Genomic DNA, 24,783 nt, shown 5'->3' with positions numbered 1-24,783 from the left:
ACATTTTTCTCCAATTTTTCCATCAGTTCACCCAGTTGCGTTTTGAATTTCGAACCGACCGATATAAAATTCAATTTACCGCGAGATGCTGAATTTCCATTAGCAAACAAAACTTTCAGAAGCGGATTAGCTGACTCTTGAACCAAGAACTCTAAGGATGCATGCAGTGCATCGTTGTTCTTTTCAATAAATTGATTCTGAAAGGATAATCCAAGGAATTTTGCTTAAATTGTCAGTAAGGAAAGTACAAAATTAACTTACGGTGTTATAACAAACGGCACCAGCAAAATGTCGTACCAAAAAGCCTTCCTCGTCTCGTAGCGTTCGATGCGCCTTCAAACGAGATAGGCGAGGGAACGACAGCCGTGGATGATTGTTCCAGGAGCTATGAACTTCAGACGTAAAATGAGCGAACGATGGTTTCGGTAGTTTAGATTCCTCGTCAAGAAGTGTGAATATTCCCGTCGATTTGGACTCGATCAGTTCTGTTAAGATGTTACAGTGACTATCATATGACACGACTGTGGCTTGGGACTATTTTACCTATAATGTCCTGGTTGTCGGTGAACTTGATTTCCGGTACATTCAGTCCTTCACGACGGTACAGCTCTTGTTCATGTTTCAAAATGTTGTCGTTGAAGAATTTTTGCAATTTCTCATTGCAGTAATTGATGCAGAATTGTTCGAACGAATTGACCGTAAAATATTCTGCAAAAGAAAATTGTGAAACATTCGACCAATCGGCTGAAAAAACCGTCTTACCGAAACCAGCAATGTCCAATACTCCAATATAGTAACTGGAAGCTTTGAATGGAATGCTCTGATTGATGTTCGATACAATATGATCGAATAATCGACTATACAATGCCTTTGCCAGAGCATCTCGAGCACTATTGGCTTCGTAGATCTTAAGTGGAACCCTACAGGAAAGATTTACGTGGTGAGCATTTTGTTTCGATGGAAGGAAAACAAGAAAAACTTGACTTACATGATGACGGTGCCTTTAACACCACCTCCCTTACTTTGCATCACTCTAGATACTAAGGCTTGTCGCAATTCAAACGAGTCCACACCAATTAATTTTGCTGCAATTGCCATCGATGGTTCGGATGCTTTAGAAACCTGACAACCACCGCGCGTATCTTCGGGATTGTCTTCGAAACAAACGTTTCCCAAATGTAAAACTGCAGCCACCAATGCATAAATTTCAAACTTAGTTTGCTCTGTCAGTCCGAGTCGGGTGAGTGCCTGATCTAACATTTGGAAATCGTCGTAATCGTCCAGTATCGGATCGGATAGTGGCCCTTTCGTTTGATGACTTTTGGATTTTTGAGCAACGGGAATCTTCTTGTCGGTATTTTTACTAGCAAAGAATTGGGTGCAGCCAGACAGATACTACGGTTAAGTTAAAGAACGTAAGTAATCGCATTGAGAGCTGCAAAATGGATTGCAATTCTTACTCTGTAGTCGTCTGGTTTTCCCAGTGACAATTTATCTCTCAGCTGTTGAGTTGCTCCAGCACAAAGCATGTAGAAGACATGATAGTTTCTCTCCTCAGGACTTTGTGTACATATCCGACTTTTCTCAACTGTTAATACGAACAATAATTAATAAACCACACGGCAACGAATCGCAGCGATAACCACTTACCTAAATAGTGAGATATATGTCCACCGACCACTTGACACTTTGCATCATAATGGACCTCAATAAATTTACCAAATCGCGAACTGTTGTTGTTCCGCGTCGTTTTGGCATTGCCAAACGCTTCCAAAATGGGATTTGCGTCCAGGATTTTTTGTTCAATTGGTCCAGCTGCTGCCATTGAATGACATAAATACTTCAACAGATATTTGGTAGACTCTGTTTTTCCTGCTCCACTTTCGCCCGACACAATGATTGATTGAGACAGTTTCAGGACTTTCATGTCTCTGATCGCCTTGTCGGCTGTTTAGAAAGATTTCAGTTTAGTAAATCAGATAATTTTTTCCATTTATTGATGGGACACATACCAATTGCAAAAACATGCGGTGGTAATTCGCCCAAAGATTTTCCTTTGTATCTGACAATGGTTCCATCTGAATATAGATCCCGTATTTCTTTGTACGGATTTACTGCAATCAGGATATTAGCTACGTATGTCTACAAAAGTAATTCATTGAAGTAAAAAATTGTCACAGAGCAAATGTTAATAAGTTGAGTCTTACATAGATTTTATCCTTAAAGTATCGGGTTCTTAAATTATCTAGAAACGTTGCTTCGTTGAGGAACATAAGCTCACCTATGAATTAGAAAAAATCAATGTTACAATTATATGGGCCATCCAACGAAATGCATGGTTAAACTAATGAAGTAACAGATTTTATAAAGAAAACACTAGACACTGTTGGTATTTGAATTTTTAGATGAAATGGCAGCAGATATAAAGAAAGTGATTCCAATTTGATATTTCACCTCTTGTTTGACTCCAGTCAAGGACGTCTACGATATTAAATTAAAATATTTAGGTGGCACTCATTCTAACTTGTTATATCACGATTTCAGACTAAATTATAAACGAACATAATCTGGACGTTACATTAAAACAAATGAAATACATTTTACAGTTGATACTGAGCATTATCACAGATTGTTTACATTAAAAGTTCAGAGTCTGAAGTCTGACAACAATCTATTTTACACTCAATGCATTTTTGGGAAATAGTATTCATGGCCAACAATTTTCACGTTTTCTATACATCTAGATATTTTGGTGTAGTTTCTATAACGATGTCACCATTTGTCACCGTTTGTGTTATGAGGACGAAACAAATCCAATTAGATTTAAAAAGGCTTTCAAAGTTTTCATAACCGAAAAGCACCTGCATTACAAATGGTTATTGCATGTAACAGGACACGACGATATGAGAGGCTATATAAATGTTGTATTGAGAAAAATTAAAATCACTCTGGATAGTGGGGTTCTGGTTTGATTAAGTGTCATATGAGCCAACAGGATTTCTTTCTACTAAAATAATGAATATTCTCAATAACTTTGATTAAATAAAATTTGGGTCCATGTTTACTAATTACTTATTAAAGGAAGTTCGATTTTCAAACTGACGTACTAGAATGAGTTTTTTTTTTAATAAATTCCTATACTCAAACTCCAGGTTTTTCCGATATCCGAACCGCAATTAGCAAATTATAAGACAAATGAAAATTAAGTATTTCTGCCTCTTTCTTAAAACTACAAGATATAAGTAGAAAGCGTTTGGGATTATTGATCGAAAGAAAAAAAAATGGTGAACTTGTGCTGACTTCAACTTCAATTTTAAATTCAATTTTTCTTATAATTCGTTCAACTTTGTAAACGAACCCTGTATAGCCTTTCATATGCATTGATTAAAATTCTTACTGAATTTAATTAGAAATTAGCAGCAAAGAAGTCGACATTAACATCATTAAGTCGCTGCGTATCTTTAGTCTCTTGCGAGATCATTAAAAAAAAGTATTGTGAACTTAGGTCACATATAATAACGAAACCATATCGCCAATTATAACAGTCGCCTCAATATACATTTTTGCCGTCTAATACATTTCTATATAGTCATATTGTTCGGTAACTCTTCTCTGTGTTATTCAATAATAATTAAATCGACTGTGTGTATCTTGGAAAACGCAAGTGAGTGTAAAAATAATATAAAAATGAACAAAAATAAAAAGCAAAAAAAAAATTATAAAATATGAATTTCCTACGGAGCAGACAGTTTTATGCACTATGCATGTATCAATCGTATATGTGTGAATGTGACTTGCATAACAAAAATGGTTGCTAAAGTGGTTATTATTGCATTATAAACAATAAAAGTAACATACAATAGCTCAAGAAAATAGTGTGCAAGAAAGTAAACGAATATTCAACAATTCAATTCAAGCATAACGTTTCACAGTTTCGAAAGAATTAAATTAAGATTTCGAATTATTCCAAACAGTTACGTAGGTGACCAGTCATCCCATGGCAGGAGCAAGCTAAATTTATTGTTTCACTTTTATGTTGGATATAAAAAAAAAGTTAAATAAAAATTGTAAAATTAGAGAAAATATTTGCAAATGAAGTGTGGTACATCCATCGAAGCCAATATCAGTCGCAAAGAAGGTGAATGGTTACTTTTGAAAGTCAATCAGAACGTTCCATTGTTTGCAATCAGATGTGGGTGGTGTGTTACAACGTGACATCATTAGTCAATTTATGATGTCGTAGTTTACGTTAAAAACAAATTACAAAAAATCGTTGGATAATAAACAACATTCGTCTTAATTAGGTCAGTCGCTTGAAAAAGTTTGAGAAAAATATTCCAAACTTAAACAAAAGATAAGAACAAGATAGAAAGAACTCGATGTACTCATAAATATCCGTAAGCCGAAAACTTTTTACAGAAGGATTTTTTTTTCGAAATTCTCAAATCTTTGCAGTAGTACAGTAGTTGTAAAGAAAATTCTTTAAATTGGGACACTGATTTCGGATGCAGTGAACAAAGGAAAATGTACTGCTTTGTCCGAGTAAAAAATCCCATTTTCTGCTATTCCTTTCCGTTTCTCTGGTTTCTCCAAGAAGACCAAGAAGAACAGCTTAGACACAAAAGTTGGGTTTTTACGTGTGCAAAATAGTAAGCCGTCGGCACTTAAGAATTGGTAATATTTAACTTCAAAGAATCTAGATTCCAGAGCAACGTTACGCATCTGGAGGATTCCAGATTCTTGAGGATTGTTAACACTCGAGAGAGATTCATAACTAACCTAACTTTAGGTAGTTACACCGTTTCTAGATTTGATGTCTCTCTTACCGTAATCAATGAGCACCCGAACGAATTTTCGATTCACAAATTAACCAACATCAAAATACTTTACGAGTAGACTGACTAAAGCTTAACCATTTTATTGAAAAATAAAAAATTACTTACAATTATCATCATGATCCTGAACACCTTCACATGACGGAAATATATCCTCAACGAGGCATATACGTTTCGGAAATTTTTTATCTACTGGCGCAACCTCAAATTCAGCTGGACCAATTTCACTGATATTTCCTTGTATGTAGCCCTCCGATGAATCTCTCGCCCACACCAGCTGAGAGTCCATCATTTTTGCTGAAAAAATGCAAACAAAAAATAAAATTAAGAAATTTGACGAAAAAAGGTAATTTATCAGTCTTAAGTGGTATGCAAATGTTTGCTAATTGAATAAGTCTATACGATCAAAATTTGTGTTTGTCATTTGCGTTTATTGTCAAGAGTAGTTTATTCATTTATCTAACCAATCTCGCTGAAAGTGTGCATGAATCATAATCATCATCATCATCACATCGCAACAATGCCATGTGGCAGCTGAACGATTTTATTATACCAAAATGGAATGGAACTCTATCCAGCGAAGCTATTTTCCGAGAGAATTTGTGTTTTCTGTTTTGTGCATGTATAACATACGTACTGGGCGAACATTTATTAACTTAATTCGATACCGCTAATTTTGGATTATTGACCTGAGAACATAAGCGTTGTATGTTTGTGGATACACAAAACGGTTCAATGCGAGAATTTCAATCGGCAATCAATGTCCATAAATGGGCAGCCAATAAAGAATTTTACATCAAACATTTTGATTGGCAATAAATCGCTTATATTGGGCATAAGTAGATGATTTTGTAGCGGCAATATACGAATTTTGAAGCTACCTTGAAGCTATACTCATGCCACCTTATCGAGGAGTGTTGTAACGACTTAAGTATTTTATAGAATTTCATTCTTATCAACGGAAAACTTTAATCAATGACGACTTTGAAAATAAGTATTTTGTTGTTGACATCATCATCGCATGTTTGGTCTGCTAATTTATTTATTTATAATTAAATTCACCTGCATTCCCACGCTGAAAATCCTCTAGAAAGGTCTACGAAATTATTAAGGACGTTTCTATTCAAAAAAGAAAGACATTTTATCGAAGACAAAACAACGAGACTTTTCATTGCGTTCTTGAAATTTGAGCATGACATGACGTTGTGCGTTGATAGGAACAACGAAATAAAATTCTTGTGAAATGGTGTGGTGATGAACGGTTTCATTATTATGAAGACAACTGCCCTTGATCTACTCTTAGAGACATAATGGAAGTTACGAAAATAGGATCGACTTGGATTTCATTCATAATGTCAACCACCACATTTGAACCAAAAAATATTGACTAATTCAACTTTCCTCTTAATTAGAAGCCTCACCACACGGTAGAATTCTCAGTCTTACTCTACATAAGACGAAAAATGTTAAATTTTCGAATTTTCAATTGCCAGGCACGATAGTCCTTCCAATACCTTTATTTCTCTCCTACGTCGTCAGCTTACTAAAATGTACATGAGGGCTAGAGTAAGTAAGTACGCTTTTTCTCGGTAGTTGTAAGAATATTTTAAACAGTTGCAGTATTCAGGAGTTATATTGACGTTGGATGTAGGCTCAGCGCCTGATTCTTAAATTCTTTAAATTTCTCAAAAAAGATATCAGCACCTCAATTACAGAAACGGCCAAATGCAAAAAGGAGAAAGGGTTGTCGAAGTGCTCACGATGTGACCTATAGGTATTACTGGTGAATGGCGCTGTAATTTACGTAATCACTTCAGTAAAAATGATTTAAAGACTTTTAGAAAATTTCCCCTCAAAAATCGTTTACATTAGTAACTATGAATGTTCAACTGAGGTTGATCCATTTTCGTTGAATAGTCATAATAGATACACGTTACACATTCATTTAGATCAAAACTTTACTTTTCCACCAGGTCACTCTGCCATGCCATCACCTAATATATTTTTACAGTTTAAAATCAAAGCGAACAAGAAATATCATTTCCTGTCGTCGTGTCGTCATGAAATTTAATTCTAAGAGAACGCAAATTATTTTAAAGAATTAATTTAATGTAATGTTGGAAGTTGTACCAGTTGTTTGTGTTTGACTAATCCGTAACAGAGGTATCGTAGGAACAAAATAATCAAGTAAATTACGAATGCATTTTAGTTGTCGCTTTTATTGGAGGCGAAAATTTGAATATTGCTTTAATAAATCATCGTAAATCTCTGTGCTCTGAACTATTATAAACACCCACATCAAACAATTAATTGTTTTGCAATCGTTTAATATTTTAATGATTCAAAGTCGTTTAATTCAAGCAAATGCAATCGAATCAGAGCTGTTTAATTCTAAACCTCCACTCGTGTTCAACTTATTCGATGAAAATCAAATCATTTGAAATGTTCAATTCAATGAAACTTTTAGTGGTTTTCTTGCGTTCGCCAAATCAAATAAAGTGGACAACTGTTTTGCTGAACCACAAACAAAACCCAAAAAACCGATAGCAAATAGTAAACTCTGCTCGACATACGAAATTTATAGTTTTGAAATTTCAAGCTGAGTTATTTATTTCACATTGGGAGGAATGCATCGTTTTGATGATTGTAAACTATTTCATCCGGTGGTGGAATGGCAATGTAAATAGAGAGATACTTTTCCATTGGTTTACGGGCAGAAAAGAAATTCCCCCCATGTGAATTTGTTCTGGCTCTTATTTGGGACAGTTATTAAACGAAGAAACGTGTTGGATGAACCATTGTTTATACCCCTTTCAGAAACAGACGTTCTGTAAGTGAAAATGTGCATTTAAATTTAAAACGAAAAATTCCATTACAAACACGTTCTTCCTGATTTCCAAACTATATGCATCGATGACTGGTTATAAAAATGAAAATTTAGGATCAAGAGAGAAACTTAATTTTGCAGTTTACACCTTTCTCATAATTACAGTACATACTCTACACACCAACTAACTAATTAAAGATTTAAAGAAATAACTTTCAGCTAGAGGTGTGTGCCGGTGTATGCTGTCTGAAGAATTTGGACAGATCTGAAGGCTAAAAGTGAGGTATTCAAAGCATGCACTGGTCGACAAAAATATGTGAGGATGTTTTCTAGGCAACTCTCGAAAACGATCGTCCTTGAAAATGTTTTAATAAAAAGTATTAAAGTCGTTGGCAGGAAGTCGTCGATTCCTAAGGTTCAGACCATGTCAGGTCGACCTAAAAACCTGAAATCTGAAGATCAGTTCAGGCCTACCTCAAAACCTACCTGATTTCAGCTCAGCTCAGACTCACATATTTTCTGTCGACTTGTAGTTTAGTTTCAGATCAAGCTATACCTGACCTGATCCGCGTCTAATAAAATTCCTCATAAAATCGGTACTACTGCAAAACCTTCTCTCGGAGATCTTTTCAAGCAAAGACGTACGTCTTCAAAAGTCAAATAAACTGCTCATTTTTTGAAAACCTAACATTTAGCCTACCATATCTGTTCAAACGTTTCAAAAATAATTCGCCGGCGCACTCCTCTACGTGCAACTAAATTAATATTGTGACAATTTTTATCGAATTGACTGTGTACAATGTACATGCCACTATGAACAGGTTACAGTAACTGATCTCTAGCAGTTATACAATTACTCCGTGCAAGCGCTACCAGGTCAATATAATTCAATGTAGAGGTAAACGAAAAACCAAGGTCAGGTCAATTGAACCATATTTTATTTCGGTTGTCAATGTCAAATGCCCGTCCACAGGAAGGCAAATCTGCATCATAAGCCCAATATAGACGCAGTTCAAAATAAAACTTCAGCCGTGTGTCAAGTGTGTTGATGAAACAAAATTATGATGAATTTTCATAAAATCATTTATCTACCTAACAGTTTAATATACATACGATGTTCATCGTGTATAGACAATGAATGTGTATACGGTTTGCAGTAGAAAATAAAATGAAATGACTATGACTAGTCGTATTTTTCTTCATTTTTTTATAATTCTCCCAATATTCATATGTTGTTTTGAATGAATTGAATTTTGTTAAATGTAAAAGAGAAGAAACCTCATATGGAAAACAATTAAATTAAAATATAATCAAAATTGTTGTTAATTTGATCAGAGGTTCATTTGTAGTCATGGGTAACATTTTATGAAATGATATAATAGAACAAAAGCGTAAATGTTTAATCAATAATTCGAGGCATTTAAATATCGTTTCTTTTTACAATTTCGGTACAGTTCTACAGTTTCTATCAAACACACAAAGCATCCAATTTAACGTTTTTTTAAAATTTGTTTGGTTTGTTTCTACAATTCGTTGTAGAATAAAAATACAAAATTAAATCTTTTTTATTTCGCTCTATCGCAAAAGTTGTCGAACTGGGTTCCAACTATTATGTACACTTTCTTGTTGTTTCTACAAATGCAACTTTAAGTAATGGGAAAAGTAGTCCTATGGCAAAACACTCTGTTTACCGGTATACTGGATAAAAAAGAAAAACTTGTTTTGTAGAACGTTACTCATGATAGTACGTATCACACACTCGGAGACTGGTTGGCAAACGTTGTATCTCTCTGAATTTGAATTTGTGCTGCTTCTTTAGCCAAACAACAAGCAAACGATTGGAGACAAAAACGGTATTTTAATAATAAAAAAAAACATTTGGTGTATTATACGGTGGCTCAAAACTATATATATGTTGAGTAAACATCGTGAATAAAATAATGAACCAAGAATATTTTGTTTAATGAAATTGTGTTTGTCAATTTTGTAAACAACATTTTTCAGGTCATTTTCTGTATTATATGAAACAGTTTTCTTATTGAGTTTTGTTTCTTTTCTTTTTTACTTCACTATAGAAATGTATCTCAATTTTATGTGTACGAACGGAACGCTGTTGATCAAACTTCAATGGAGAGATTGGTAATAAAATTACATATTTTACAAAATTGTTTATGAAATCATCTCAATCATCTAATATAAAATCAAATTAATGAATTAGTAACGGTTGTAACGATGAAGAAATTGGTTAATTTGAACCGTGGTAGAGCATAGGGTACACGTTATTTTATTTTTTTCTCGTGTAGTCTGTTGCATCGGCTGTAAATGGGAAGAGAGGTGTGAGGAAAGAAGATTTTGTTTTTCGTAATTTCGAAGAGAAATGGTTCTTTGTTAAATAATTTTTGGTTGCATCATACCGTGTGATTCATACGCAGAACCGCGACTGTTAAATCGACGATGCTGTAAGATATTTCTGTAAATATTCATAATTAAAACAATGAGAAAACTATTTCAAAAACATTTTACTGAAATCATTGTGCGATGTAAATCATAATTGGCGTAACTTGAAAGTAAAAGACAAATCTTAACACAGTACCCTACTGGTGCAAATAGTTGCATACTAATTACTGTATGGTAATAATAAAATCGGTTTGTATTGTAATCGCTCAATAATAAATCTACATACGTACATATGCCATGGCCTATTTTAAGAGAATTAAATTCTATAAATATTTTCGAAAATTCTTAAGAGCGCTCACCCCTTGGTAATTTTCTAGCCTACATTTGTGCGGAAAAATATTCGTTTTTTGATGATTTCTCTGAGCAAAGGCTCTATACCAGGCAAAAGTTGACCGATTTTTAAACGTTGGATTCGTTCCTTACATCCGCCGTTTATACAATGACAACAAATGAATGTGGGTGATATGGATATTTATTGTGCGCGAAATTTTTGAAAACGCAAATGATTTTTGTGGATTTTTTTTTATTTTTATTTTTTTTAAGGTATTTCAGGTTTTAGGTATTTAGGGTGATCAAATATATGTCATATAGAGCTCTGAGACAAAATCTTTTTTTTTAAAAAGTGAAACGATTAAATCATGCAATATTTCCCTTAAAAGTAACACACTTTTGCATGCTTTAATGGTTTTACTTTTTCAAAAAAAAAAGATTTTGGTTCAGAGAAATCATCAAAAAACGAATATTTTTGCGCACAAATGTTGGCTAGAAAATTGCCAACGGGTGAGCGCTCTTAAATTCAATCAAGGATTTGTTCTACATTGACTCTTAAGATTATCGGAATACCTATGTTCGTTTTACGCCTTTCTCAGTTGTTCATGATGTCATCGAGCCAACCAACAAAACAACCAAAATTTAAACAAAAAGTGGAATTCAGGAAAATTTTAGGTATTTTTGGAGAATTTTCTGGGCCAATTGAAATAAATTGAACTTGTCAATACAGACCAATGACCAATAACGAGGTCAATATTGGCACAAGAAGCAATTTCCTTCATTTGTCCCACAGAAACGTAAAACATTTTATTTAAAAAAAAAACGTGAGGTAAAGTCTCCAGATAATATCGAACGTATAGATCCAGCCAGACATGAAATTCGTTACGATGGCAGAGATGTTACAATATAGGTGTCAGTAAAATGCTTTTGTATTGGATCAAATGTTGATAGCGCACATTAGTTTAAAGTGTTTTGAACTCTTTCTCTAAATAATCCTTATCAAATGTTTGGGAAACTTAAGGAAAAATGTAATTCACTTGGGAAAAGCATTTCGTTCAAATAGTGCGCTGTAGAAATGTAATGTTTAGCATTGTGTTATTACAATAATCCCAATAGGTTTCTTATGATATAGCAGTAACTGACTTGAATTACCCGACACAGTCACCTATTAACCTCAACACAAAACTTTGCAAGCCTCACTCTTGCTAAGACAACGTTTTTTAAAGAATGACAAAATAGTTATGTTTGTTAATGACGCAGACCTTGTCCCCCGATCAAATTCCTATTACATATTTGCATGAGCTTCACTACAACCCCAATTGAAATAACTTTTAATATAAAGTCAAATCTTAGAAAAAGGAGCTATGGATGAGTGTTTTCGGTCACAATTTGGATGTACGTATAAGAGGTATAATAACCTAGCCGACAGCCTATCGAATTGTGGTCAATAGAGAATTACGAGTCGAAAATACAAATTTCTAAGGTGAGAGAAACGAGTATAACGTCCAAGTATAGGCTAAGTGTTGTCCCCTTGTGATTTGAAGTCGTCTGACGTACTTCACGGCGTACAGAGCGTGTTAATGGGTTTGATGTCTTATCTTGTGTCCAGTTGTCTGTCTTATTCACCTTTGTGTTTCATTTCCATCAATCAGAATTATGTTTGTGACTATCCAGTCAAACGCTTATCTTCATGACGCTTCACTAGTTCAAATAGTATTCATGTTAGCTGTCTTGCAAAAGATGCAGTAGAGCAACTGATGATGGTCAGACCACGCTGACCTAGGGCCACTACTGCAATCTGAGGCTGGAACAGCATTTCTTTGATGCTACGCACATCAACTTGTTACTCAATTCCCTCGAAGAACTTTGATTTCGATTCTGTCTTATAGTTTTTCGTTTTCTGTCTTCGTGAGGCTGTTTTCTCACGTTTTGAGTTTCTGAATGCTGCGTGTTGTTGAAAGTTTGGTCCGTTGTGTATTAACAACGTTAAAACGGTCCTGTAGACACATAGTCCAGTGAGATTATATCAAAACCCGTCAGCTCCAATTTCATTTTTCTTATGATTCACTAACGCTAATTTCTCGTAGCCTTTCAAAAAATTTCTCAAATTTCTTACTAGAATTTTTTTTAAATTCGTTTAAAATTTAAAGATTAAAATCTTTAAAAAGAAGTCAATGCGTCAATGCGTAGAAATTCGACAAACTTTAAAAACTTTAGCGAATTATAACAAAAATGAAAGTATTATATTCGAACAAAATATTTCGTTCATTTGTGACACCGGCACTAAATTCGAACTCCAATTTAAATGAACTTAATTCACAATGAAACTTTCAAACTTTGCCCTTAATTTCTAATTTTCAAAATGTATAAATATTTCTGCCTCAAGCACTGCACGAGCTTTTTGCTATCCTTTATTTACATGTTTTCATAAATTTCATTATTGTACAATGCATTATATTTTGCTAAGCGTTCGACGTAGATATATTTTATACCTTTTTGCAATAAAAATCGGTGAAGTTTCTTCTACCATAAATTAATTAAAAACAAAGTTAAAAGCATCCTTTAAGTGTTGAGTTTCACAAAACCAACTATTTTCGTTCACAGTGGTCTTTAGTGTTTGGATTCCATTGCTGTGAATAAATGTGAACCTTTTCCGCGCCAGTAACAGTCAAACAATTATAAATGTAATACTTTTTAAGCGTATTAAAGCTTCTGTGTTTTGTTTATTGTGATTAATGTAATAAATTAGGATGTTTATACGTAGAAAATACATGGTTTGCTACTCCATTTAACTGATTCCATAGAACCAGGTAGCTGGAATAAATGTTAAATAGCAATTTTATTACACTGGCACTGGCATAAACCTAATAATTATATAGTCAGATGTAAGGTTGACTAATACGCATTAGAATTTCAACGTAATAAAATGTTATGCTCCTATTCTTTTTGCATTTTTACTTTCGAAAAATAAGAAAATTTTGAAATGCAATGTTGGTTAGCATAATTCTACACAACATTATGCATCATGAATAAAAGAGCAATTATTTACAGAAAGTTAGACGTGACATAAGTACGTTGAAACGAAAAAAAAAAAAAATTTTCAAATTGTTTAGTATACCGCCGATTTCTCTAAAAAATGATAATCTAAATTTTTTTTTTCTTTATTGTCGACACTCTGTTAATTTCGGTACAACCGAAATAGAATATGAAAAAAAAAATAATTGAGTGTCTCTGTTATCAATAACAATAACCGATAAAATTCAAGCATGAAAGTTGTATTAAATTTGAATGTAGATTAAGATCCCCGGCACAATATTTGTTAGTATTGAAAGAAAATAATTATGACAAAAAAAAAATTATTTCCGATATCAACTAAATTGAACACGTTGCCATATGGATGGTGCTTTGTAGATTGTACAACAAAATGTGTCAGGAAATTGATATGAGGAAATTCCTTTAAACTATCGTATACGGATGATTATGTAAGTTGATTTGCCTTACAATATTACATCGTTCAAAAGCGAGAACAAAATTTCGATGAGACATTTACTTCTTTCGCCACTGACTTCCCATTTTCCCAATGACTATCTTATGAAAAGCTCGTTGACTTAAATATGTTTTACAGGAGCACCCATAAAATGCAGCCTCGACACATTTTCTTCCATAAAAAATCAGTTGATAAAACGATGTGAGGGCAGACTGGAGAGCCGCCGATTTTAGTCGAGGTTTTTAGTCGGCTGAGTTCGGCTAGCCGCCGTTAGCCGCCGCCAAATACTTTGGTCGGCTGACTCGGCGGGTGAAGTATTTTCGTTTTGATAATAATGAAACAAAATTTTTTATTATACTGGTACTTATTGTACTGAAAAAAATAATTGAAATTCTCATAACGAAATAAATGAAGCGTATATATCGCGAAAATACATTATCTATTTTCTGCTACGATTGCGTCACTTAGGAAGCTACCCGTACTCTAAAAATTTGTCCTTTGTTTAATAGATACATGTTATGATACTCATCGATGAATTCGGTCAATTGTTAATTCGTGCTGCATGTGTAAAGTGTTCTGTTCTTTGTTACTTAATAAAACTGAAAATGTGGTCCGAAAAATGTTTACCAGTGAATATGAACGAATATTGTCTAACTTTAATGCAAGAATCTTTGATGATTTAGTTTCATTCGATGATATTCAAAAAAAATATTAAAGAATTATCGTGTGATGTTAGAAAACTCGACAAAATCAAAGTAGGTGTGTTGGAGGGAGGAACCACTATCATGGCGGCAGAAAAATGAAACACAATTTCCATATTTGTCGAAGCTAACAAAAGTCTTGTTATCGTTTATTGCAACTTCTGCCATCGTTGAAAGGTTGTTTTCAATAGCGGGGATTTTAGTTACAAAAAGAAAAGTGAGCCTTAACCCCACTACAATGCAGAAGATATTGATGATTCATGAAAATTATCAGCTAATTAAAGATTTTTATAAATGATTTTAACTTATTAGTTGTTACAATTGTTACAAAATTACTTTGCAATTTTCGTCGCAACTTGTTAGTTACCGCGGTCATTCAACTTTTTTCTTTTTTTCTCTTTCGATTTTTGATTTTTATATTTTTAATAAATTTGATTTTGTTTCTTTTAAAAAAAAATATTTAGCCGCCGCCAGCCGACTTTTTGGACGGCGGCGATGTAAAGCCGCCGCCACAAATTTTTTAACGGCTTAGCCGTTCCAGCCGCGAGCCGCCACCTTTTTTTCGTCGGCTAGCCGCCGCCATCGATATTTTTTCGGCTCTCCAGTCTGTGTGAGGGTAGGAATTCAATTGTAATGACAGTATTAATCTACAAAGGCCTTTGAACATTCAAAGAGTTCGAACATGAGTTTTTTTTTGTGATAAGGCATCTTTAACGAGATCATAAAGAGCACGGCCACACAATGTACTTTTGAAGAAAAATGCCGTTCATTGAAAACCTGCAATCAAATGGATGCAATCAAAGCAGGAAAAGACACATAAAGTATTTTCGAATCGAACTATGAATAAATTTTGCTATTTAAATTAACTCCGCTAAAATGCACATTGCACAAACACAAGCTGCTCAGACAAGCCACAGAAAGTTAAACGTAAGGGAGAAAGTATCAGGCAGTCGTAGTTGTTGCGAGTTTGACAGAGACTATATTTACTGTGGCCTGGTCAATTTGGTTGGTTTAACATTTTGAAAAACTTTATATGAAACCTTTCATGTCAAGATTTTACGTCATTTGAATACGATGGGGTCATACGCAAATTAATATGTCCGATCGAATACCAATACATATTACGTTTACGTAGATGAAGCTGTGGCTCGTTTCATGGAATCAGGTCTGTAGTTCGTTGAACATAAAGCACAAAGAAAAAATACCGTATAATAATGAGAAGTTCTAATAAAATCGGAAATAACAATTAAAATTCCCAAAAGTGAGTACTGACCCTCTGCTGGTCATCAAAGGCATACCTCTCTCTGTAGAGAAATTTTAGTGAGTTAGCCTTTGCGAATTTATTTTTGCGCATTTACTCACAAATATATTAGGCTCTAATGTGTTGTACTATGCATGCTTCCCGTAACTTCATTTCGCTGTTGCCGAACAGACTTTTTAATTGAGTTTTTAATCAATTTACTTCAATAGCGAAACTCATCTAACGATGACCTAGAGAGTTCGGTATACACCGTACTTGAAATATTAAATTACGGTTCCCGTCTATTCCACCCACCCCGAAACAATGCAATTTTCTGAACATCGTAGCAAAATTTTAATAACATTGAATGTAACCCATTTAAGATCACAGGCAAAACTTCTTTTCAAATGTCAAAACCAATGTGGTGTGGTCCTTATACTCCATTGTTCTGCGGATGTTAAATCGCACACTGTTTCGTCAAAAACGTTATTTTCGCACATAGCATGTATGGAGTTTGATGATACCGGATTTTTTTGTTGTTAGGAAATGGAAAAACAGCCAACGTAAAATTCTTTGAATTTCATTTCAAAAACATCAACTTTTAAATGCAATTCAAAAATTGCGGCAAAAAATCTCCAGTTTCCATCAGTAAAACAGAGTGCTATTTCAGTACGAAGATAGGTGTTGTTTATAACAACCATTGTCATTTGTGCTGAGCCGGGGAAAGTTTCAAATTTTATATGATCACTGAATGCCGCAGAGGACTTTCGCGTACTTGTTAATGAAAAGTAAAATCAATTTATTACCACAGAAGAGCAGCGGGAAAGTGTTATAAAAAAACTTACTTTTGAGAAAAACATTGTATACAATGAGGTGATAAATGTTTCTTTTTTTGGCACACGATTGGTAGAAATAGTATTTATTAAATACAGTACAATTTAAATATGAATTTTCCTCAGCTAATTTTCAGATGGTCCACTCATACAAACAAACGTTTACTTATACGCCTTTATACGGATGAAATAGCACGCGCATGGAAGGGGTACAACCGTATAAATACGTATGAACAGTTTTGTTGTATGAGTCGACCAGCTGAAATACAACAGAAGCAAATACATGCCTAAATTTCACTGACAAACCTCTCACTATTTAAGAGCGTTCACCCCTTGGCAAATTTCTAGCTTACATTTGTGCGCAAAAATATTCGTTTTTTGATGATTTCTCTGAACGAAAATCTTTTTTTGAAAAAGTGAAACCATTAAAGCATGCCAAAATGTGTTACTTTTAAAGGAAAAATTGGTTTGTGGTTGATAAGTTATCACACTTGTAGAAACCTTTGCAAAATGTGTAAATTAAAGTGGGTAAAATTTTGACTCACAAAAAAAATTCCTTTAAAATGAACACATTTTTGCATGCTTTAATGGTTTCACTTTTTCAAAAAACCATTTTTGGTTCAGAGAAATCATCAAAAAACGAATATTTTTGCGCACAAACGTAGGCTAGAAATTTGCCAAGGGGTAAGCGCTCTTAAGAGTTTGAAATTTAGGATTTTGTTCGAGAAAAACGTAGTACCAATTTTTCTCGAACTTTAGTTTTGGCCACACCTGCTGGTTCTTCGAAACTTCGATTCTGAACCCTTTAAAATTGACTTTCTTGAATGCCTCTCGAATGAAAAAGCTGATCGCATCGAAACTTGTGGTGTTTGTGAACGCTAAAACGTTATTAATTTTGATGACATCAGTCGTGTAGAAAGTTAACACAATAGCTAAAACGAACTGGTGTGCATACGTTATTTTGCACCAGCTGGTCACATACAATTCCAAATAGGACCAGCTGGTGCAAAATAACGTATGCACACCAGTTTGATTTAGCGATTGTAAGAGGAAAAAATATCGCAATTTTCGAAAGTTCGACAGCAACTATACCAGCGGCGTTTTGTGAAACTATTGGTTCGTTATCATTGCCCTTCAATCGTAGCTTATTTTAATATTATGTTTATTCCGGTTAAGTCTTTGCTAGTCTTTTCCGGAAATCAGAGAACGCTTAAATTTCAATTAATCGAAGATTTCACTAAATTTTATAATTGAAAATAATGGCCGTTCATAGTTTGTTACAAATTACATGAACGAACAAACGAAGCAGAATTCTACGAATCGTTAAAACAAATTCACGCTTTCCCGCAGCTTCTAGCAAAAAACAAACTCTTCAAATGATGACCTAGAACATTCTGTAAACAAAATGCATAAAATTCAAAAAATACTAACGTCCCCCGTATATTTAACCCACTTAAAACAATGCAATTTGAAATGTATAGCTAATCTCTAAAAAAAACAGTTGTGTGTACCACCTATCACCAATAAATTTCAATCCGAACAGTGTGAGTAGAGTTTCTCAACTTTCGATAAAAACACTTACAAAAACATTAATTTTGAAAATGAAAAAAAAAATCACACAAAACACTCCAGCAACAAGTTTCATTTTGCAACAAAAATTGAACCACTTGGAAATTGCAGAGCTATCAATCTGTTATTAATGATCTTTGACGAAAGATTTCCAAAGCCAATGTTTTATGTGTAAAAAGATCAATATCACGGTCAAGATCAATATGTTTTTTTCATATTTTCAACGATTTTCTCTTTCGCAGAGAAATTCAATCGACACGAAACGTATTGACGCGATTGCAATGCAATGCTATTTGTAGACAGTAACCAAATATAATAAACAGCAGAGATTGCATTGCATAAGAAAGAAAACAAAACACAAAGCAAACAAAATTGAATTATTATGAAAAAAAGCAAATTCAGTTTGCGTTATTATTATTTTGATTATTGTTATTTCAATTCGGTCATACGCTAAGCATACCACACCACATTATTGCGGCTTCGTAATTCAGTTCTAGTTTATGAACGTGAACGTTGTATATTAAACACGAGTGAATGAAAAAAAAAATGAAAAAGAGTTTGTACCCGAACGAATCGTAGGTATCGAACCATGTCATGGTTTCAGTATATAGATCTATCTAAATACCCCGTAATATGCAATGTATTTAGTATAAGTAGAACTTCGAGTACAATTTAAATGTTTTTTTTTTTAAATCTAACCGCGTTACATATGTGGCTCTTTTCACTGTAAAATCTCGTGGGTGTTTAGTTAGAGAGTGCTTTTTGTCAGATATATTTTATTCAGTTGTTATACAATGCTTCATCGCAGAGTTTATCACTTGAGATGGAAATTTTCATCTTATTTTTTTTTGTATCAACAGCATTTTTATGAAGAGGGCAGGCGTGAGAGCCGTCAGAACACCAGAACCGCCACTATACTTGATATTTCACACAAGACAAGTTGCTAGCTGTTCAAATGTCGACTGGAAATTTAAACTGGAGATGCAAACTTTTAACCAAAGATTTTCTTTGTCTTCTTCTTCTGCTGTATTTCTATACTTAGACTTGCATACGTCTACCAGTCACTGTTTAAAGTCCTGACATTTTAGCCGCGCCGACAATTTAATTGCGGCTAGCCGTCACCAACATTCACTTCGATTTCAAGACTGGAAGAGGGTATTTTACATAATTTATTCAGAAGGTTTGAAGAGTGTTAACAACTTCGAGAGTAAATTGGGATATGCGAAAGTTTTATTTTTAAAGAAAGTGACGTACTAAGCTGTTGATTTTTTGTTCAGCAATTACTAGGTAGGGTACATCAGGCCTTTCGAATAAATACTATTTTAGTTTGTAGCTGTAGCTCAATGTTATTGGCTAAGAGCAATAAAAACGTAAAGATTTCAATTTATCGTTATACGTGTAAAACTAATCACATTTCTGAATTTGTCATAAAACAAAAACTTTTTGGACCCTCCTCGACCATGGAATGTGTAATTGTGTCATATAAACGTGAAACATCCGAGTAGAAAAGTCAAAATTAATCAAATTAATGAGTCAACTTGGACAAACGACCTACGGTTTTCAACCATGTATTCATAGATGAAAATATGAAAAATTTACCTAGAAGTTACGAAGCTTTTGTTCATTTTAGATTGTTGCTAAATCGAGTTGAGGTAATTGTACCGCATATCTACATGCATTGCTGTAGGAAAAACGCTCAGCAACATGAAATAGGCGAGCACTGTCTAATTGTTATTGTATTATGTCGCAAAATGGAATATAGGTCAGTCCAGCATCAATTTTACACAAAGGGAATTTTTGTGGTCAAATAGTAGTGGCGTAATTTGTTAGTAGAAAATTCATAATGAATTCGGGCAAATGTGATCTACATATGGCGAGTTTTAAACCCTTTCTCCTCATCGAACGCAAAAGTAAGTTATAACTTCGAAACATGTAATAAGTCGTCTTCTGACGATATTTCAGCGCAAGATTCAGCTACTACAACAGGCTTGCCAACATTCTAAACCTTATTTAAGTTGCACTACAAATAGACTACAGACTGTTTACTTACTTTCAGCCCAACCCGTATTTTAAGGAAATTAAGTTCTGGCTGTAGCTGGCTTCAGTTCAGGTCACAGACGCAACATTACGTTTTTAACCAAACCACAAAGGTTCAAATTTAACTTAGAGGGAAAATTTTCTGTTTCTAACTCGTGTCCGGTAGTGGGAAGTGTAGAGTCGGGCACAAATTTAATACATTCTGGTGATATGCTTAGGGCCGAACTGGCACCCTTCGGGTGTAGTATGAAGAAGATTTTTCAGATGACCTTCATTAACCTTCATCATAGAGTTACACTCGAGAGATGTCAAGGTGTCAAGGCGATGTCATTATCTTAACATGTCTACGTCTAGTTTCCCAGATATTTTTGTGGTTTCATTTGATCGACATCGATAGCCACAATAACTGTTGGGCAAATCGGGCCTGGCTGTCTGCGAACGGTTAAGCAAACACTAGGCAATGCTCAGTGGTAAGTGTCTAAACCTTCGAATTAAAATTTACAACTTTTTCCCTAGGTTAACAAAATCATTATTTCTATTTGTACCAATTGCAAAGGCTAACTGCTGTCGGCGAAATAATTTGAAAAAGTTTTAAAAAGTCACCTAATTTTCGTACACATGAATGTAAATAAAAAAGGTTTAAATTTGACGAATTACGATTGAGAAAATTCATCAACAAAATATCAGTGTTACGTCCAGTCCATGTGTTTTATTTCACTTAACTATACTTGTCTCTCTCACACTGCAACTCTCTTTCACACTTTCCCTCTCTCTCGCTCTGTCTCTCACTCCATTCTCATTCTCCCGATTAACATTTCTCTGACCCCATCTGAATAACATCAACAACATGGTACTGTACACACCGTAACATACGTATATCTATCTACAATTCGAACATTCGGTTTCGGTTCGTTCGTTACTAAAATATAGAAATGAATTAGAATGCGCATAGTTTCCGCTATTCTTTGTTTAAACGGATATAAAAAACCTGAAATGAATGATCGAATCAAGTCAAGCACAATGTGTTTTCAAGAATATGTTATGAAGCTTGACACTATCCAGCCAAAAAAATGTTTTTTATATAAAATCTTTCTGGTTCTGCTGAACAAGCAACACCAAATATCATGTCAGCAGGTTAAAAGGTTTGTGGGAATCAAAATTCAGTGACATTTTATAAAACATTATGTATGCGGGAATGGGGGTGAATGAAAATTTATTGTATACATGACACATTGACATATGCAACTCTGCATCTCTTCGAGAATAGATCCTGTGTTACCAACTGAAATACCCATTTTCATTCGTCACAAAAACGAAACGAATTGCAGGAGGGAAATAAAGAAAAATGAAATCATCAAATGGCGACAATTTTTGGAATTATCTCGTTCATTATCAACGTAAAATAATCTTCTATCGCACTGTAGACTTCGTAGAACGAAAAAGCTGTTACTTTATCATAGACATTAAAATTTTACACTCGATGAGTAACGAGTCGGATTGTAAATGGATTGTAAAATGCAAACAAAGAAAGTGCAACAGCCAAATGTTGATTCACAATTTTTGTTAATTCAACATTTCGATAAGTTAACGTTTCAATGAACTTTTAATTGCTTTGCACGTAAGGCGAATATACCATCGTACTGTTTTGTCTAAATGAATTTTCGATGGAAAAACACCTTTTCACGTTTGGTTTGTGGTGAATGACTATACTATTCACCGTTGACCGAAAACATGGTTGTGATACAAAACACAATAAACTTAGAACATATTTTATTGTTGCCGCTTAGTACATTTTTGATGGTTTTACCAGCCCTGTTCAAACTGAACGACTCGTTTTTTTTTTAATTTTTCAAGAAGTCCCAATTTAGACAACAATATTTCCATTGACTCTAGGCAAAATGCCTAAAATCGCTGTTTTTTTACGGCTGTAGAACATGTTGAAGTGTCATACCCGATGTACACACATGCGATTTATTTAATTAAACGAACAATCTTTTTTGCATAATAACGTCGGTAATTATTAGGTGATAAATACGAAAAATGGTTTTTACCTGTTGAGCAATCGCACTATCACTGATTAGGGTAATGTTAATAATGTTTCGCCTGATAAGAACCTTTTGGAACAGTTTTATTCATTCACAAGTCATGTGTCAATGTGACAATTCCACTTATAATTAAATTTACGTTTAAGTTTAGCGGTCACTGTACTGTTTTAACATTTACATAAGAAACGAATCACATTATTCGATTAATAATAACAAATTTACAAAAGAAAACTCTCCTTTTGACAGTTCCGAAAGAAAAAGCAATATATAAACGCGACTCAGCAACGGATATATAAACGCATACAAACACCACGCCAGTCATTCAGTAACTAATGAAATTATTTTTTGTTGCAGATGATGGGAGGTGTGCTGTCATTTTGTAGCTGTCATTTTGAATGCAAAGCCGTCTGCACAGTGGAAGCCTATTTTAAATCGATAATGGACCGGAAAATTTTCAAAATTGATTAACATAGGTGAAGAATGTTCGTTCTATTTGGACGAAAATAATAGAAATGTTGCTCTGTGCAATATATAAACGAGACAGGAATTATTAGTTCAACTCATAAGTTGAAAGCGTGCCATCAATTTATCCAGTCGTATCAGTGCTTCGAAACTAGTTAATGCGGACTTGGTCTTGACTGTGCTTTAAGCGAAATAGTTATTTACATACCTACCTGTTTTGGACGAATGATTTTATGTAATTTCACGAGTTATACCTACATTAGGGTGTAGCGGTTTTGACAAAATGTCTTAGTTCTTCTAAGGCTCAGCCGTAAATCCACTCAGCTGGTCCATCTGATCATTTTATGAAAGAAAAAAAAATTTCAAACTTTAATTTTGTGCTGCCGCCAGATCGATTTTTGAAAATTTCATCGTTTTCGGTCCACGTCACATAAATAGATTTTTTACGGTGGTCTCAGTGTACATAAAAAGTTGGGTCCACATGGTAATCTAATCTCCAGACTTTCTAAGCGTTAAATAATTTTAAATTTGAAAATGTAACGAGATGTACTCACTGGCAATAGAGCCTGTCAACAGTACGTAAATGAGCTTAGAAAACGTTTAAAATTAAAGGTTTCGTATTGTCAGAACCTGGGAATACATTCTAAGCTAAAAAATTATTGATTTGATGTAATCCGACTTTCGTCGCCAATATTCCATGTACCAAAATGTACCAAAATCACAACTTTTTGTCAGATAAATAATAAATTTAGGTGTCCCAAATCAAATCAGATGTTGTATTTGACTCACCGCGGTCCATTTAGCATATTTAAAGTTTAATTTACATTTTTGCACATTTTCATCAAATTTTGTGGCGAGATTAAAATCTCAAAATCACCATCGGGGAACTTTGACAATCAGTCATGAACTCAAAAAATATTTTTTAGACTTGATCTTTTTTGTGAAATAATCTGTGAAGTCTGGAGATTAGATTACCATGTGGACCTAACTTTTTATGTACACTGAGCCCACCGTAAAAAATCTATTTATGTGACGTGGACCGAAAACGACGAAATTTTCAAAAATCGATCTGGCGGCAGCACAAAATTAAAGTTTGAATTTTTTTTTTTTTCATAAAATGATCAGATGGACTAGCTGAGTGGATTTCCGGCTGAGCCTTAGAAGATTTAAGACATTTTGTCAAAACCGCTACACCCTAACCTACATGCAAAATTACCTCAAATCAACCGTATACGTATACAACTCTACATGTAAAGAGCATGTAATCTTTGTGCCCGCGCGAGAAAAATTCAATTGAAATAGTTATTGGTTAAGAAAATCCCAATATGAATTGAAATTTTCTATTTTTCTCAGAGGTACCTTGGTGGGATGATGGTATTATATTGCAGCACCTGCGAATCTTTTCACAGTCCTGTTATTTTTATCGTTACAGATTAGGAATAGCCTTAGGAAATAACGAGTCGGATAATAAGAAGTCAGATCTTTTGTCCCTAAAAACAAACACCAGTTCATAGATTCGTCAGGACCGACAGGGGTTATGCGATAATGTGCAAGGTTCTGAAAGAACAGGTTAAGACAAACACGGAGGCGGGTGAAATCAAGTGAAAAAAATATTTTTTTTTTCGAAAATTAAGAATTTTGTTTTTGTTAAGTTGTATTGTTCATATAAACTTCGCAGCCGTTGACGCAATTTGTATGTCCCATCATTCGTGATCAACTCAGAGTTGCCCTAACCTGTTCTTTCAGAACCTTGATAATATGAACCTTGTCACGAAATACGATAGGAAGGTCATTGTATTTGAGTGGAAAAGAAGAGAATTTCCCACCGTCCACATGAAAATTGTATATTGCGATGCTGCGAAAGTAACTGAGGATATTAGGTAACAACTTTGTTCTAAAAGTAAACTAACAAACTTGTTTCGGTAATTCTTTTTCGACAAGTGAACAGTTCGTGTATCTGAGCCGAAGACGATAGTTAACTAAGTTTCGGTATCACAAGGTTGTTACCGAATTAATGAAC

The 24,783-nt window shown here is 34.2% G+C and overlaps 1 protein-coding gene and 1 long non-coding RNA gene across 3 annotated transcripts in view; both read right to left on the bottom strand.

The window, feature by feature from the left end:
* LOC119068317 (myosin heavy chain 95F) overlaps positions 1 to 22,632 on the bottom strand; it is a 40,091-nt gene extending 17,459 nt beyond the window's left edge. For both annotated transcript variants that reach the window (XM_037171866.1, XM_037171868.1), the window contains exons 1-11: positions 22,308 to 22,632; positions 4,944 to 5,132; positions 2,208 to 2,281; positions 2,013 to 2,142; positions 1,651 to 1,947; positions 1,461 to 1,588; positions 989 to 1,395; positions 763 to 920; positions 544 to 708; positions 262 to 485; positions 3 to 197 (exon numbers count right to left, since the gene is read on the bottom strand). In XM_037171866.1, coding sequence (XP_037027761.1) covers positions 3 to 197; positions 262 to 485; positions 544 to 708; positions 763 to 920; positions 989 to 1,395; positions 1,461 to 1,588; positions 1,651 to 1,947; positions 2,013 to 2,142; positions 2,208 to 2,281; positions 4,944 to 5,127 — 1,962 coding nt within the window. In that variant the 5' untranslated portion in view covers positions 5,128 to 5,132; positions 22,308 to 22,632. The remainder of the gene's footprint in view (positions 1 to 2; positions 198 to 261; positions 486 to 543; positions 709 to 762; positions 921 to 988; positions 1,396 to 1,460; positions 1,589 to 1,650; positions 1,948 to 2,012; positions 2,143 to 2,207; positions 2,282 to 4,943; positions 5,133 to 22,307) is intronic.
* LOC119068327 overlaps positions 1 to 24,783 on the bottom strand; it is a 134,481-nt gene that overhangs the window by 42,558 nt on the left and 67,140 nt on the right. The window lies entirely within an intron of this gene.

This window comes from Bradysia coprophila (assembly GCF_014529535.1).
Source record: "Bradysia coprophila strain Holo2 chromosome X unlocalized genomic scaffold, BU_Bcop_v1 contig_173, whole genome shotgun sequence".
In the NCBI taxonomy this organism is placed as follows: domain Eukaryota; kingdom Metazoa; phylum Arthropoda; class Insecta; order Diptera; family Sciaridae; genus Bradysia; species Bradysia coprophila.
This window is presented reverse-complemented; position numbering and strand designations above follow the sequence as displayed.